The following is a 14690-nucleotide window of genomic DNA, read 5'->3' as shown; positions in this document are numbered from 1 at the left end:
AAAGGGATTTTGAAGTCCATGCTCCATTCAATGCAGGAATTCCCCCCACATTCCCTACACAAGATGATTTAACCCCTGTGTTTCCAGAAGAACATTCTCAATATCATTAGGTATAGCATTCCATTGTTAGAAAGTGCTTCTCACAGTTAGTGGAAATATAATGGTTCAAAACAATGTTTTGATCAGTGTCTTGTCTACTACCATTTGTCATCAAGAAGATGTAGTATAGTAGTGTAGTGTAGTGGGTAGAAGTCTGATCTTTGATGTCAGAAAATAATTGTTTAAAACCCAGTTTCACAACTCACCAGCTATATTTTCTTGGTCAAGCTATTAAAACTCCATAAGATTTAATTTTCTTATCTATGAGAAAATAAATATCAGCTACCCCATAGGGTCAGTTAAGGAGATAATCTCTGTAACATGCTTAGCTTAGGGCTTGGTACATGCTAAGAGCTCAATAAATATATTTATCCTTGTCCCTGTCATCACCATCATCATTATCACCATCACCATCACAGAAGGATTTAAAGAATGAATTGAGATCCACAGAAGCAACAGTAAAATACAGTATTTCATAATAAAAGAGCAAGCAAGAATTCTGTGATAATAAGAAATTGAGAAAAATCTAGGTGAAGCCTAAAGATTCTGAAGCCAAATAGTTTGGACTGGCTGAGACCCTGTCTGTAGGTCAGGGCAAAGGGAGAGGTGAAGAAAAAAAAAATCAAAGAGAGAAAAAAAGAAAAAGAAAAAAGAGAGAAGGAGGGAAGGATGGAGGAAGGGATGGTCTGGAATCAGAACTAAAATTGAGACTTTTCCTCCAGATAGCAGTAATCAGAAAACGTGGCCAAATTTTTAGTAAAGAATAATCAGTGGTTTTAATTAAATATGGAAAATTGAGCACGTGTATATATCTCTTTTCCTTCTGAAACGTGACTAAAATGATAGCGAATGAATTTTAGAATGAACAAAACCACAAGGTTAAAGAAAACAGTCATGAATACAGCAGTGTATAAGAGATGTTAATAAATATCTTAGAAGACAGACAGTGGATAAAGGGGTTAGCAAAGCTGTGATGGCTGAACACCAAGTGCCTGCAGTGAAAAGCAGCAGAAAAAAAAAGCAAGCCCTCTCATGCTGGAATCTCAAAAAGGTTCAGAAGTTTTAGGCACTAGGTACTGCTAAAGGCAGGCAATAGTGATTGGTCAAGGCACTGCTTAAGGAGGAAGAGTAGACCCTAGTGTCTCTGCCCAACCGTATTGCCCAGGTGACCGACTACCACTTCTCCCACAGGAGGATTAAGAAGTTTATTAATTAATGAGCAGGATTAAGAAGTTTATTCAGAGGAAAAAATGAACTGGGGAAATTATAGATCTGAAATGAGTCCAATAAAATGATTGGAAGTAAAAAAATCAATAAACTCACAGAAAAAAATAGAAAAGAAATAAATAGACAATAGGAAAGAAAAGATAAGACAATAGGAAAGAAAAGATAAGACAATAGGAAAGAAAAAATAGAAAAGAAAATAAATAGACAATAGGAAAGAAAAAATAAGCAACTCCAACATTTAATCAGAAAGAGAAGACAGAGAAAATGGTGAGGAAAGCATAAAGAAATATAAGAAAATGTCCAGAGCTTAAAGATATGCATTTTCTGATTGGAAGGACCTACTCAGCATAATGATGAAAAAAAGGACTTCCACCAAAGCCCATCACCATGAGATTTCACAACTCTAGGAACAATGAACATGATTCTAAAAGCTTCCATGACTAGAGAGACAAACAGATTCTCTAAAAATTATTTGGAACAAAAAGATATTAGAATTCTCAACATCAGTCCTTGACATTAGAAAGCCCCAGGGAAATTTATTAATATTGAGAAGGCAAATGATTTTTAGCAAGGGATTTTATACCTAGCCAAAGTATACATCAAGTGCAAAGGCAGAAGAAAAAATGTAAAACATGCCTTTAAAAACAAGGTTTTTAAAAAGATATCCATGCATCCACTCTTGTGAAGTTCCTGGAGGATGAATTTCACCAACCAGTGATATAAAACAAGAAAGGTAACAATGGAATCCAGCAAACAAGAAATTACAGAAAAAGGAACTGCTAGATCTAACTGGGATTCACAGCTATATAGAAGGTTCAGTGAACAGTTTTGGTTTGAACAGGAGAATGAAGATTCCCAGAGGATGGTCTCCAAGAAAAAACAAGACATCTGATGTGTTAAAAGAGGCCATATAGCTGGGAAAATGGACACTTAAGTACTGCCAATAATGTGTAGTAAGTATCATGAAGGGAGAAATTTAGGTAATTATGACAAAATAAAACAAAGAAAACTAACCTGACCTGAAGCAGGGGATGTTTTCCCCAAGGAAGAGATGCATAAACCAACTAAATGATAAAAGATGGCAGAAGCATAGGAAAGGGAGAGTGGCATGATGGGTGAAGATGTGTTCTAGGCAGAGGAGATCATCTGTGCAGCGGCCAAAGGCAAATATGAGAACAGCTCAGAGAAGGGACTGAATGGAGCTCCACATGCTCGGAGCATGGAGTAGGAGAGGAAAAGTGAGGAAAGAGAAGAGCAAGAAGGCAGCACAAGTCTATGGCATGGAAAGTTAGCCATATTAGGCAGTGGCCCAGGTGACAGATTATGGCAGCAGAGTCCAGGGTAATTGCAGTGGACATGAGAAGGAGGAGGCAGACTGAGACAGGCTCAGGAAGCAGACTTAAGAAGCTGTGGTGACATGTACGTGGGAAGGAGAGGAACCAAGGACCATTTTGGGGTCTTCAGGCTTGCGTGTGGATGGTGGTACAGTTTGCTGAGACAAGGAACACTAGAGAAGAGGCCCTTTTGATGAGGGGGAGGCAGGCGTGTCAAGGCAGAGGATCCCACAGGACAAGTAAGTAGGGATGTCTAGTAAGCATTTAATACATGGGTCTAGAGCCCTGAAAACAGATTTGGGTGGAAGCTAACAATAATGAGAATCATCCTGGAGAGAGCAACCAAAACCATAGCAATGAGCCCCACCTGTGGATGGAGCACAGGGAAGGAATACCAACAGTCCAGGGATGGGGAGAGGGAGAGGAGCTTTCCAAGGGCAGGAAAGCAGAAGTCACAGGAACAGAAGGCCAACTGCTAGACCATGTAGCAAAGAAGGGAAGGGCAGAAGGGGAGCTTCAGGAATGACACTGCAGTCACTGTGTAATACACTGTGGGCATGTCGAAGACGATGAGGGGAAAAACAACCCACAAGTAATTCTTATGAACCCTTCCTTCCCAGAAGCTGCCCTTCTGGAGATGTCAGTGACCATTAAAAAAATTAATAAAGAAGGTCCCTCAAGAATAGGATTTAACAGGAATCCTGCAAATTGTATACCATACAGATGGGCTGTTTGGAAAACTTCAGATTACGATTCTGGCTGTACGATGCACTCACTCGTTAAAATAACTCCTTTGATGTTACCCCCTTGTCCTTTTCATCCGCTCTGCTATTTTTCCATCCCTTTTTAATGACAGGTCCGAGAAACTGTCTGGAAGTCTTGGAGCCTTTCCTTTGCTTGTGCCCCATGGGCTCATCCCAAGACCATGGTGATTGTCTGTCACACCTTAGGCCTTCCCACTGCAGGAATCTTGAGCCTAGGCAGCTCCGTATGCCTCAAGCCTCATTAAAGAAGGCAGGACTAAGCCCTAAATGAGCCAAACAAGATGAACACAGCAACCTCTGAGCTATGATTCCACTCCTTGACACCTGACAAGGTTCAAATTTGTTCCTTAAACTTCTGATTCATGGCCAGATTCCACTGTCTTTGAGAACACAGACCTCCTTTGCCTGTGATGGCTTTAAAGAGAGACTGTTTTATGTCTTGAAATGTAATATTTATCACATTTATGGAAAAAAAAAGCATAAAGTTTATAGAATCTTACTGGCCGTGTCCAGGGTACATTACAACTATTGGGGGATGTGATCTGGTGTTTTTAGTAAGAATAGGGATGGGGGGACATTTTGCTAGTGGAAGTATTGATCTATTTGCTCTGTCTCAGACTTAGCCCAGGAAAGAATCTGGCATTTGGAAAAGGTAGGCATTTTACCTTTTGTTAAAAAAAACACCCATCTTTCTGAATGACAAAAGGCTCATTTCCAACTTTCCTTCAAGGAAGACTGGAACTAAGTTTGAGAGAAAATTATAGTGAGAAGTCAGGATGTGGGGTGGCACGTTTTAGGGGCACCATCTGATTCATACCAAAAGTCTATATTGCACAAACACGTATGGGAAAGGCAGGGTGTGGGGGGCAGCAGTGAGGGAACAGAAACCCCCGATAGGGGACTCAGGTAATAAATAGCACAAGATCAGATTCTGCCATACCGCCCACCATGTCTGAAGTCATCTCAGATGGAGCTGCCGATGAGCATTGTTCTGGGGCCTGTAATGTTTAAAACCATCCAGTTCCTCTCTGGAAAGCATCTGTCACAACTGTGTCAGGCCCCAGGAGCCTGGGGTTGCTAAGTGGGGATAGTTCAAGGCCAGATCACGCAACCCAGTTTTATTTATTATCATGTCCTCAATTAGTCACAGAGCTGCCTTTAAAGAGCCTAGTGCCCCCAGTTTTATGGCCTCCCTTTGAAGCACTTTGTGTTTCCATCCCCAGGGTCTCTGAATCAGGCCTAGCCAAGGTGGGACTGCTGCCGTCTGGTGGAAGGTGCCTGGAGGGAGCTGGGCTTCTGCACGGCCCTGTCTGGCACACCTGCCAGATTTAGGGGCAGCAAAAGAGAGCCTGAGAGAGTTGGTGGAGCTTATCCAGGTCCCAAAGGGCAGCTGTACAGTAACCATGGACATGCCTAGTATCCGTGCCAGCCTTGTGGAAGCCTGTGGGATTAAGAAGTGATAATATTGCTCTAAAGCAACGTTTCCCAAGCAACAGTCACATTCCAACAGCAGTTCATTTGACACCTTTGGAGGTCCTTACACTTGGCCCTCATCTCATTAGATGCTCCCGTTCAGCTCATTTCCTGCTCCTGTTCAGCCCCTCTGATGGCGGTTAAGGAGAAAACCCCAGTCTGCTGCTGGCATGTCTTTAACAACTCCCCAGTGCCTGTGCAGCTTCCTTTAGAACAAAGAGAATGCGGATCTTAAGCTAATGTCACTGGTTGTTTAATAATGTTTACTTCTGACTGTATTTCTTTCTACTGTGATTTGCTGTTCACAGTAGCTGATAGTGTTCATGTTCCATTTTCAGAAATGTAATGAATTTAAATAAAACATGAGTTGCTTTAGAGGAAATTAATATGCAACAGTCACTTAGGTAGTTATGGAGAAAAAAACGTAAAGGTTAGTTCACAAATCACCAAAGATTGGACACGGTGTCTTACAAGAAGCCTACTAGAGTATACAATTCTCAAGGGCATTACAATTGTGGTTATGGTATGTTTGTAAGACACACAACACACACACACACACACACACACACACACACACACACACACACAGAATCTACTAAGAATGTTGCATCCTTCACCCTCAGGGAGAGAGGTAACTGACTACCTGGCTTACTGATAAAGGTCACTTAGATAGTCTCTAATATTTTAAAACTTTCTTTGGAAGAATCTTAGAAAACTACTTCCAGAAGTAGATGATAAACATCTTCTAATTGTATACTCTCATGTTTTTTTACCCCAAATATTCTTAACTAGTATAATCACCTACCTAACTCCTCAGCCTTGCTTCTGTTTTTAAAAATCAAATCGGGTATCTAAGACTACTATTTACCTCCCTTGGGGAAAGAATTTGATGTAGGCTCTGAAGGTACATGACTCAAAGGCCATCAGGCCCTGAACAGAAGAGAAAAACAGTGCTCCTGACTTGGTCTTTTTAATCTCACTCTTGGGCTTGCAACAGTCACAAAGCGTCACTTACAAACATAAAGCTAATGACGTTCAGTAACACCTTGGCTGCCTGGAGCCCCTAAGAACGGTTCTTCCTTTCTCGGATTTCATATGCTCTATTTTCAAGATAGCTGAGCATTTATCCAACCGTTATTTGTACATAAGCCAGGCTGCATGAAAATCTTTCTAGAATAACTTTAACAAGGTAACACAGTGAGTATACAACAATGGCTCAATTTAAACCCAGATCTGTTAGACAATCTCTGTCTTACTGAAATGTGCTACCCCCTCCAAAGAATTCAAGACCAATGGGTCTTATTCTTATCATTTATACCTCTTTTTCCTGTCAGGTCAACTGTCATATCTCTTTTGACTTGGAAAGACTCCTTTTTATTTTCTTGCTTATTTCATGTTTCTCAACTGTGTCATTCATATAAGGATATCTCCAGGTGCTTGAACTCTGGATTGGATGGGGTCTAATTTATTGAGAGTGGGTTCTGAGCAAGGAGGGGAAAATCCAAAAATCACCATCATAGTGATTTCATGTAAGTGAACTCAAAATACAACCTGTAAAATTACAAGAACTTTGGAGACAGAAGACTCCAGGGCTTGGTAGAAGGATTTCTGCTCTACACCCTCAGGGATTAATTACATATTTATTATTATAATTAACTATATATCTTATGTAGTTCATATATATATTATAATTAACTACACAGTTATATTGTATGTGTCCTTTAGCAACCTAGAAACTGAAATGAGGAACAATGTTTTGAAACAGAAGTAACTTGTATTTGGAAGCAGCAGTGCCCAGTTTTATTGAGTAGAGGACATGGTCACAGAATGTCACAGGTGAAATGAGAACACCTTGGAGATGATTCTAATGCCATTATTTTCATCAGGAGATGAGGACAGCAAGACTTAGAGAAGTGATTTGTCCCCAGCTTCATAAGTCACTGTATAATTTCCATCAATTAATTAAAGTGTGGCATATTAAACACATGTCAAGCATAAACAAGAAAATTTAGCCTTTGAGGCAAACAGCCATGTGTTAACTTCATCTGTTATGAAGTAGATGGGTGGGGGACATGCCAATACACTGTCCAAACATATGCCTGAGCTCTTGCCTCTCTTCTATCTATAAAAGGCCTCTGGTCCAGAGTAAATGGGCTAAGTAGTAGAGCAGATGTCCAGGCATAAATAAATCTCATGCCTGCAAGCTGTATACAATTCCATCCAGAGCAGAATAATGATACACTGGAAGGACAGGTGTCTTTCCCAGATGTCTGAAGGAGAATGGACACTTTCTTTTGTAGCAGCAGTGGAGGGGCTGGTCCCTTGGCTTCAAAGGAGCCAGATGTGGCTTTGGTACATCTTTTCTTGGTCTGTATATTTTCTGGATGTTTCTCCACAACAAATGTAGTCTCTCTCTGAGATGGTAAGCTCCTAGGGAACAGTGACCATGTGTCTTACCAGCTTTGCTTGACTATCACCGAATGACTGTCAACCAGAAAGCTGGAGATGGGGCACAGTTTCAGAGGGCTGGGTTTCTCAAAATTGATGATTTCCGGACTGGTGACCAGAGGCTGGCTGCAGCAGGGAGGTGAAACAAGATGTCCAGACACCAACATTCTTGCCAGTCCTCATACCAGAAAAACACACATCCAAAAGCCTTCTGAGATTGTGTCAGTGTGAGGACAGAAAAGCACCCTAAGCATTCAGCCTAAGTAATGGTATGAGAACACCAAAAAGCAATAGAAATGTGTGGTGGTGGTGGTGGTGGTGGTGGCGGCAGTAAGGGGAGGGGGGAGGGGTTACATTTTTCTTTGACCTGAAGGTAGATTTTCACTTACTGCATTTTCTTTCCTTTTAGATCTAGTGCCTACAAGTCTGTGTTTATTTTCAAGTTGATCTCAATGCAACACTTAAGGGAAAGAAGTCCTTCTGTGAAATCTGTATAAAACCATGTGGGAGGAGAGAGAAGATCCACATGCAAATCCAGCCTGAGCTTCACCAGCTCTGCACCCTTCCCTCCTCCAAGACCACATGTGTCTAAAGTATTACGTAGTATTTCCCCCTTTCATATTCATTTCTACCCACCACAATGAAAGTCTACATTACTTATTCAGTGGGAGGACAGCGAGCATTAAAAATATTTTACACTTTGAGGTCCGAGATACCTGAGTCCTGGCTCTGCCACTTAGTCATTACATTACTTAAGCAAGTGCTTAATCTTTCAGAGCCTCAAACCTTCCCAATCAGATGGGTAGACAAGCCTCGTGGGAGGGGCCCTGCCTCATGGGGAAAACTATTGGCAAGTGGGCAGAGGAGTAAATAACCAGGCTCTCTGAAGGGAGGAGGCAGGGAGCATCCTGCTGAAACTCCGGCCCTGCTGGGCTAGGCCCTGGTGGCAAGTGAGGAGATAAGAAGAATTCATTACATACGGGACTCCGATCTCAAAGATGTTATTCTGGATCAGCTGCTTCCCCAACATGATGATGCTGAGCTGAATGCAGAGCTCCATGAGGCAGCCTCCCGGAGCACACTGCCCAGAAGAGAAGATAACAGTAGATGTGATTAAGACCAAGGGGAGCTCAGAGAAGCAAGGGCAAAAAGTAAAGCGTGCGAAACGGGGTAAGGGTGAGGCTGAGGCCAGGGGGGCGCCTACAAACCACCAGCCAGCCATGGATCACTGGTGGCTATACTTGCCTCTTCCATGCGGTAGCCATCAAATACATAAACGTAGCTTCCAGGTCTGCCCACGAACCTGAAATCCACAAGCATGGGAGAGTTAGGGAAGGAGAAAGGCAGGGTTGCTTGTAGGCATGGCCTTCACAGTGGAACAGCCACCACCTGGCGTCCTCTTTGAAAGTAGGGGCTAAATCACCTAGGACCCTCACCTGTACCACCCAGGGTTCCAGGGAATAGGGGCCGAGGCTGGAGCTGGTGTGGGGCTGGGAAGGTCACATGTGTGGGTGTGCATGTGTGACAATCTCTGAGCCTAAACACCACAAGGTTTGCATGATATCTAAGTGTACTTTCTGTGCACCTTCTTCCCCCAACTAATGCCAAGAATTGAGTTCTGATTGCAGCTCCTCAGTGAGAGCTTTTGATTTCCCAGGAAATGAAGGGGGAGACAGGCCAAAGTTGCAAGTACAGATTCCTGGGGTCCGAAAAGAAAAATCCAGACTCCTAACTGAAAGCATCTGAAGGAATGGAAGCAGCCTGCCTCATGCTTCTTCCAAGTAGGGTCTATTTTACTGGGGGACAAGAGGATGGGGCAGGTGGGGGGGAAGCAGAGAGGTAAAAGCCAATCATGGAACCAGACAGGTAATGAGAAGATTCCTTTTCACTTGTAATGTCAGCCCCTCATCCACATGTTGAAATCCTACCCATCTATTTAAGGCTCAGCTCAAATCTTTCCTTCTCTGTGAAGTCTTCTTACTGTCTCTGTTCACAATTACATATTTCCCCATCACTTTCTTAACACTTCTCTTATGGTATTTACTGCAGTGTGCTGTTGACAAGACCATCTTTTTCAATCTGCCACAAATTTACCTAAGGGTCGGGACCCTATTTTTGGCCTGGAATTTCCATGTATAAAATTTGCTATGGATATTAAATCTAGAGACAAAGCACCAGTGGAGTATATACCCATTAATACAGACAGTCTCTCTACTACTATAATTTCATAAGAGTCAAGAGCAGAGATCCCAGGAAGGATGTGGTTTTGGTCAAAAAACATTTATAAGAAACTATCAAATATGTACAAGAACAGTTCTTGCTATCAATGCCTGCTTGATGAGATTTTAGTGATAGGAAAGCTTCCTGACAAAGTTAATCATTACTGGGAAATCTCCTTATAGGTAGCCAAGTGATCTAACCATGAAAAGTATTCATCAGAAGTCATTTTACATCCAGACAGGTTATATAATAAAGAATCTGACTGGCCTTTGTTGTTGGTTCTTGGGAAAGCCTCTACATCCTTAGAATTTCTTGGTTGGAGTCTCTGTGTTATTCATGGTGGCCTCTTGGGACTATACCTAAATTTATGCTAATGAGATCACTCAGGATGGGGGAGGCTGTGCCAGAAAAACCAACTATGTGATTAGAGGGTTGAACCTTTGATCCATGTAATAGCAGCCTGACCTCAGGGAGAGAAGGAGGACTGGAGGTTGAGCTCAGTCACATGGTGAATGATCTAACCAATCATACCTACCTACATACCGCAACCTTACAAATTCTGGCCACTGAGGCTTGGATGAGCTTCATGGTTGGTGGTACACATCAACGTGCCAGGAAACTGATCCATCTTGAGGACACGGAAGCTTCTATTTAAGACCTTCCTAAATCTCACCCTATGTGCCTCTCCCATTTGCTGGTTTGGATTTGTATCCCCTTTCTATCGTAAAACTGTAATTTTAAGTGCAGCACATTCCTGAGTTCTGTGAGTCACTCTAGAGAATTATCAAACCGGAGGAGTTAGTGGTCGTAGCCAGTGGGTACCAATCACGAGTGGCATAGGAACCCCAGGGCCTGCAGCTAGTGTCCGGAGTGAGCAGTCTCGTGGAAGATCATGCCCTTACTTTGTGAAGTATGTGCTAACTCAGGGTAGCTAGTGTCAGAAATGCATTGAGAGACTTCCAAGTCACTCACCAGACCTGAAATTTCCTCCTACCTCATCCTCAAAGTTGGGATGCCCAGATTATTCCAAGACTCACCCTCTGGGGCCCAGGGTCAAATCCCTGCAGTTTCCCTGGTTACCTGAATCTGAAGATTCTAATCCAAAATGATGTGGTGCGAATGCCATTGCTTCAGGAATGACAAGGTGGGGCAGAAGTGGGGAATAGGACTGAGGGTGTGAATGGGCAGTAGGGACAAGCTGACTCTAGCAGGGACCCCTGTCTTAGTGACAAGTCACCACGTGTGACACCATTATACTCACCGCCCCTTGAAAAAGGCCACATAGAAGATAGGCGAGTAGGCATTGACAAACTTTAGCAAGAAAGCTTTGAGTATCAGGCGCTCTTCAAAAGTCTGTTCTGTTTTTGGAACCTCTGAAAGATAAGAGCAAAGATGCTAAGACTGAGAGGCATATTTTTCACCTCTTCAGAGTTTTAATCCCTATTACATAAGCCATTGGTCTCTTGGCTCTTACTGCTTCAGGGTAGAAACCAAGAGACCTGTCTCTCTAGCACAGCAGAACTGAAGTCATCTGGGAGTCCCAAATGGTTTACCAGATACTATGAGGCTACAGAAGGCCAAGGGTACATATAATCATCACCTTTCTCCTTCCACTTCCCTCCTCTTACCCATTCTAGCAATGGTCTCTTACCATACCCCTCTGAGGGGGATCTTGGCTGGCAGAACTTTCTCCAACCACCCTCTCTTCATCGAGGGGTAGTCAGCTTTTCCCTGTGTGATTGCTGCTTCCATAAGATTTTATCTGAACAAAATCCCTGACGAAAAAGGCTTGTTAACCAATGAACAACAGTCAATAGGCAGCAAAGACTTGTCTTGGGTACCATGACATTGTTCCTCTTTTCCGCCTCCTCCATTTCTAGCAGGACAGCCTGGATCTGTGCGCTCTCTGGATAGGCTGAGACACTTCGCATGCACTCACTCAAATGATGAAGGATCATCAGATAAGTGAAATAAGCACAAGCCTAATAATGTCTCAAACTCGGGGGTCACAGCCCCATTGAGTTCTATGAGGTCCAAGCAGAGGAGCCAGCTGATAATCCCCAAAGGGGCCTGAGAAATACTGAACAGAAAACCTCACTGATGCCTTTGGAAGACCCGAGACCCATGGGATGCTCGGTGGACAACTAGGCAGAGTGTTTGATGGGGATTTCATAGACTGTGACAAATGGCTTGGCAAAGATAGGAGGTTAAAGGGCCACATTTCAGGGGCAGAAAGAAAGCACCAGCCCTGTATCATGTGCACTGATAAGTATCACCTGAAAGCGTGCTGAGCACAGGGCCAAAGTACCAGGACCATGCCAGCCAGGAGGTTCCGTGTTCAGATGAGGCTGACACACGGACCCACCTGACTTGTCTGCCCACCTGACTCACACATAGCTTTTGTCAGAATCTTTGGAAAAGTGGACATAAAACTCTGTTCCCTCCCCTGGAATTCCTTTCCCTGGGCCCTCCTCTCATGTACAAATCCTTCATATCCTTTACCATTCAGATCAGATGTTGCCTATAATCTCCTTCCTGAAGCCTTCCCAGATGATGTCAGATGGTAGAAATCTCTTTTTCCCCTGCAGTATTTTAGATTTCTCTGTATTAATTACCCACATCCAAGCCCTTTGAAAATCACAACAGTAGTTTTAATTAATCTTCTGTCTTACTTGGGGTGGCCCTCTGTGTCAAGAAGTAAGCAGTTTGGGAGTAAGTGGCTTATTTGGAAAGTGCTCCCAGGAAGCTTGGGGTAGTTAGACAGGAGTGGGGAAGACAGCACGGATGTGTTCACGAACAATTTAATGCAGCAGGCTACCAGGGCTCAGTCCCACTGGGGGGTCTTCTTAGAGACTGTGAAACCCCCCTCATAATTATTACACTGAGGAGTGAGAGCAAGTGGAGCCCCTACCTGGTTGAAGGTTACTGCTGGACTTGACTCCCTAGCACTTCCACCTTGTCCTATGCATGGGCTGAGCATGCTCACAACCAGAGAACACCTGCATGCAGGGAGCTGCAGTGACCTCCTGGGTGGTCAGAGGGATCATGCGCTATGCAGGAGTGTCTGCTCTGATCTGCTCCACACCCGTTGCATACGTCTGCTATCTCACGTCATCCTTACCTACTTGTGTTGGGGTGGGGGGGGGGGGGGAGACAGTACATCTCACTGTTATAAATAAAGGCAGCTCAGATCCAGAGAGATTAGAGCCTTGCTCAAGATCACACAGCCACAGTGGCTCTTATGGGTTACGTAAGAGTTAAGGTTTTGAACTCATATCTGCCTGTCTTCAAAGACAATTTTTACTCTGCCACACTGTGAAATCAAAATCTTTGATTACTGTTTACATCGCACATCCTCTGTCACCTCCCCACCCTCCACCCGCAGTCTAACATGATATATACCTAGGAAATATCTGTGACTGTTCAGTCCACATTAATTGAACACCCGCCATATGATGCCAGGATGAATAAAGACTTCACACTCCTCAAAGAGCTTAATTTAGCAAGGTCTCTGTGAAAACCTTTTGTAAACTGCTAAGTCTTTTCAAGATTGAATCTATGAGTGGCAAGGTATCATTTCCTCTCAGGTCATGGCGGAAGGGGATCTTAGGGAAAGAATGCTGTATTTCCATGATCTGTTTTCCCACACAGCACAGTGCGCCCCTCATTCATTTGCAATCTTAGAACACAATCCTGAGGATAAGAGACAGTGCCCAACATCATCGGTGTGGTCCAAGCACAAGCAGAAACCTACTAAAGAGACAGTCACAGGCATATGTGAGCTCTTGGGGATGAATGGCCCTGGGAGGGGCCTTGAGAATGGAAAAGCTTAGAGATGCAGGTAGTGATCACAATTGTGATCTGGCCTTGACTTCTCTCTAGGCTGAAAGAGCCTTGGGAGATGAGAGCTACTCATTGTCTAGTCATGTCCTAGCCCCCATGAGCCCTAAGAAACATGGCATCATCCCTAGGCAGACAGTGACACGGAAAACCAGCTCATTCTCCGAGTGCCTCATCATCCTGAAGCCTACTTGAGTTTGCTTATGCTTACGAACAGTCCTAGAGGCTCTGGCAGGCCATGCCGAACCTATAGAGCACCCAGTCACGCTATTCTGGGCTTAGCTGTGTGTTGAGGGGAGTGACTATTTGATTGTGTTACTCCAGAGGTGGCTGTAGGGGCAGATTTTTGCATCAGACACACCTGATTTCAAATGCAGAGCATAATTAGAGGTCTGAACTTCTATAAAAAGAATAATGACATCCGCCCAACAGGGTTGCCCTGAAAACTGCATAGGATTCTTAGAAAGCCCTCAGCCTAGTGCTTGGCAAGTGCCAGACCTCAATCAAGGATAGCTCCTGTTGTCCTAAAGTGTTCTCTTCTTGCATCACCTCCTCCAAGCTGGCAGCCCTGCTTTCTGCAGCATGGTTGGGCCATCCGTGGTCAGGTGTTTGTGCACATGTCTTAGCCCCAAAGGTTCTGGGCATCCTTTCCATGTTGTTTAATGAGCACTTTCTACCAATCAATGGGGAGGATAGTGAGGAGGTGATCCTGCTGGCACATAGCTGGGAAAATCTAATCGAAACAGCCCGTCCTCACCTCTGCAGAAGTCCACCACCCAAGCTTCCCGAAGTTCTCCAGACAACTATGAAAATAAACATTGCCAGGGAATCTGGAGACACTGTCCTCATTTTATAGGAGATGAAGTTGGAAAAGTCTACCGTGCTATCCCTCAGCTGGCAGACAGCTTGGTAGTTTTCTCCTTCCTTCCACACCTGGAGGGACATGGCATTGCCCATGAGACAGAAGTCCGGGCCAGTCCCACACTGCCTTGCCCAATAAGCATTTGGATAATGATCTGTGTTCACCATTTACAGTGAACACTGCCTCAGCTGCTATTTCTTCTTTAGTTTATGTACATCAGCAAAGCCCCTCAGATATTTAAACCGTAAGGCCTTTTCTGTTCCTGCTACAAATTCTGCCTGACAAAGAGGCCAGTGCATCCCTGTTTGATTTATGCTTCTCAAGTCTTCCCTGGGCTCAAGATCCACATCCCTTTCTTCCGTCTGATTCCTATTCTCCTTGACAAAAGAAAAAAATGCTGAGGCCCAGGAAATGCTTACCATT

General features: G+C 43.8%; 1 protein-coding gene across 1 annotated transcript in view; it reads right to left on the bottom strand.

Moving 5' to 3' along the window:
- The window catches only part of ANO2 (anoctamin 2), a 341667-nt gene that overhangs the window by 34918 nt on the left and 292059 nt on the right, over window positions 1-14690 (bottom strand). The window contains exons 17-19 of the mRNA XM_058743946.1: window positions 10827-10938; window positions 8591-8648; window positions 8326-8426 (exon numbers count right to left, since the gene is read on the bottom strand). Of these exons, the coding sequence (XP_058599929.1) occupies window positions 8326-8426; window positions 8591-8648; window positions 10827-10938 (271 nt within the window). The remainder of the gene's footprint in view (window positions 1-8325; window positions 8427-8590; window positions 8649-10826; window positions 10939-14690) is intronic.

This window comes from Neofelis nebulosa, chromosome 8 (genome assembly GCF_028018385.1).
Source record: "Neofelis nebulosa isolate mNeoNeb1 chromosome 8, mNeoNeb1.pri, whole genome shotgun sequence".
NCBI classification, from domain to species: Eukaryota; Metazoa; Chordata; class Mammalia; order Carnivora; family Felidae; genus Neofelis; species Neofelis nebulosa.
Note: the sequence above shows the minus strand (reverse complement) of the source record. Positions and strands in the feature narration are given on the sequence as shown.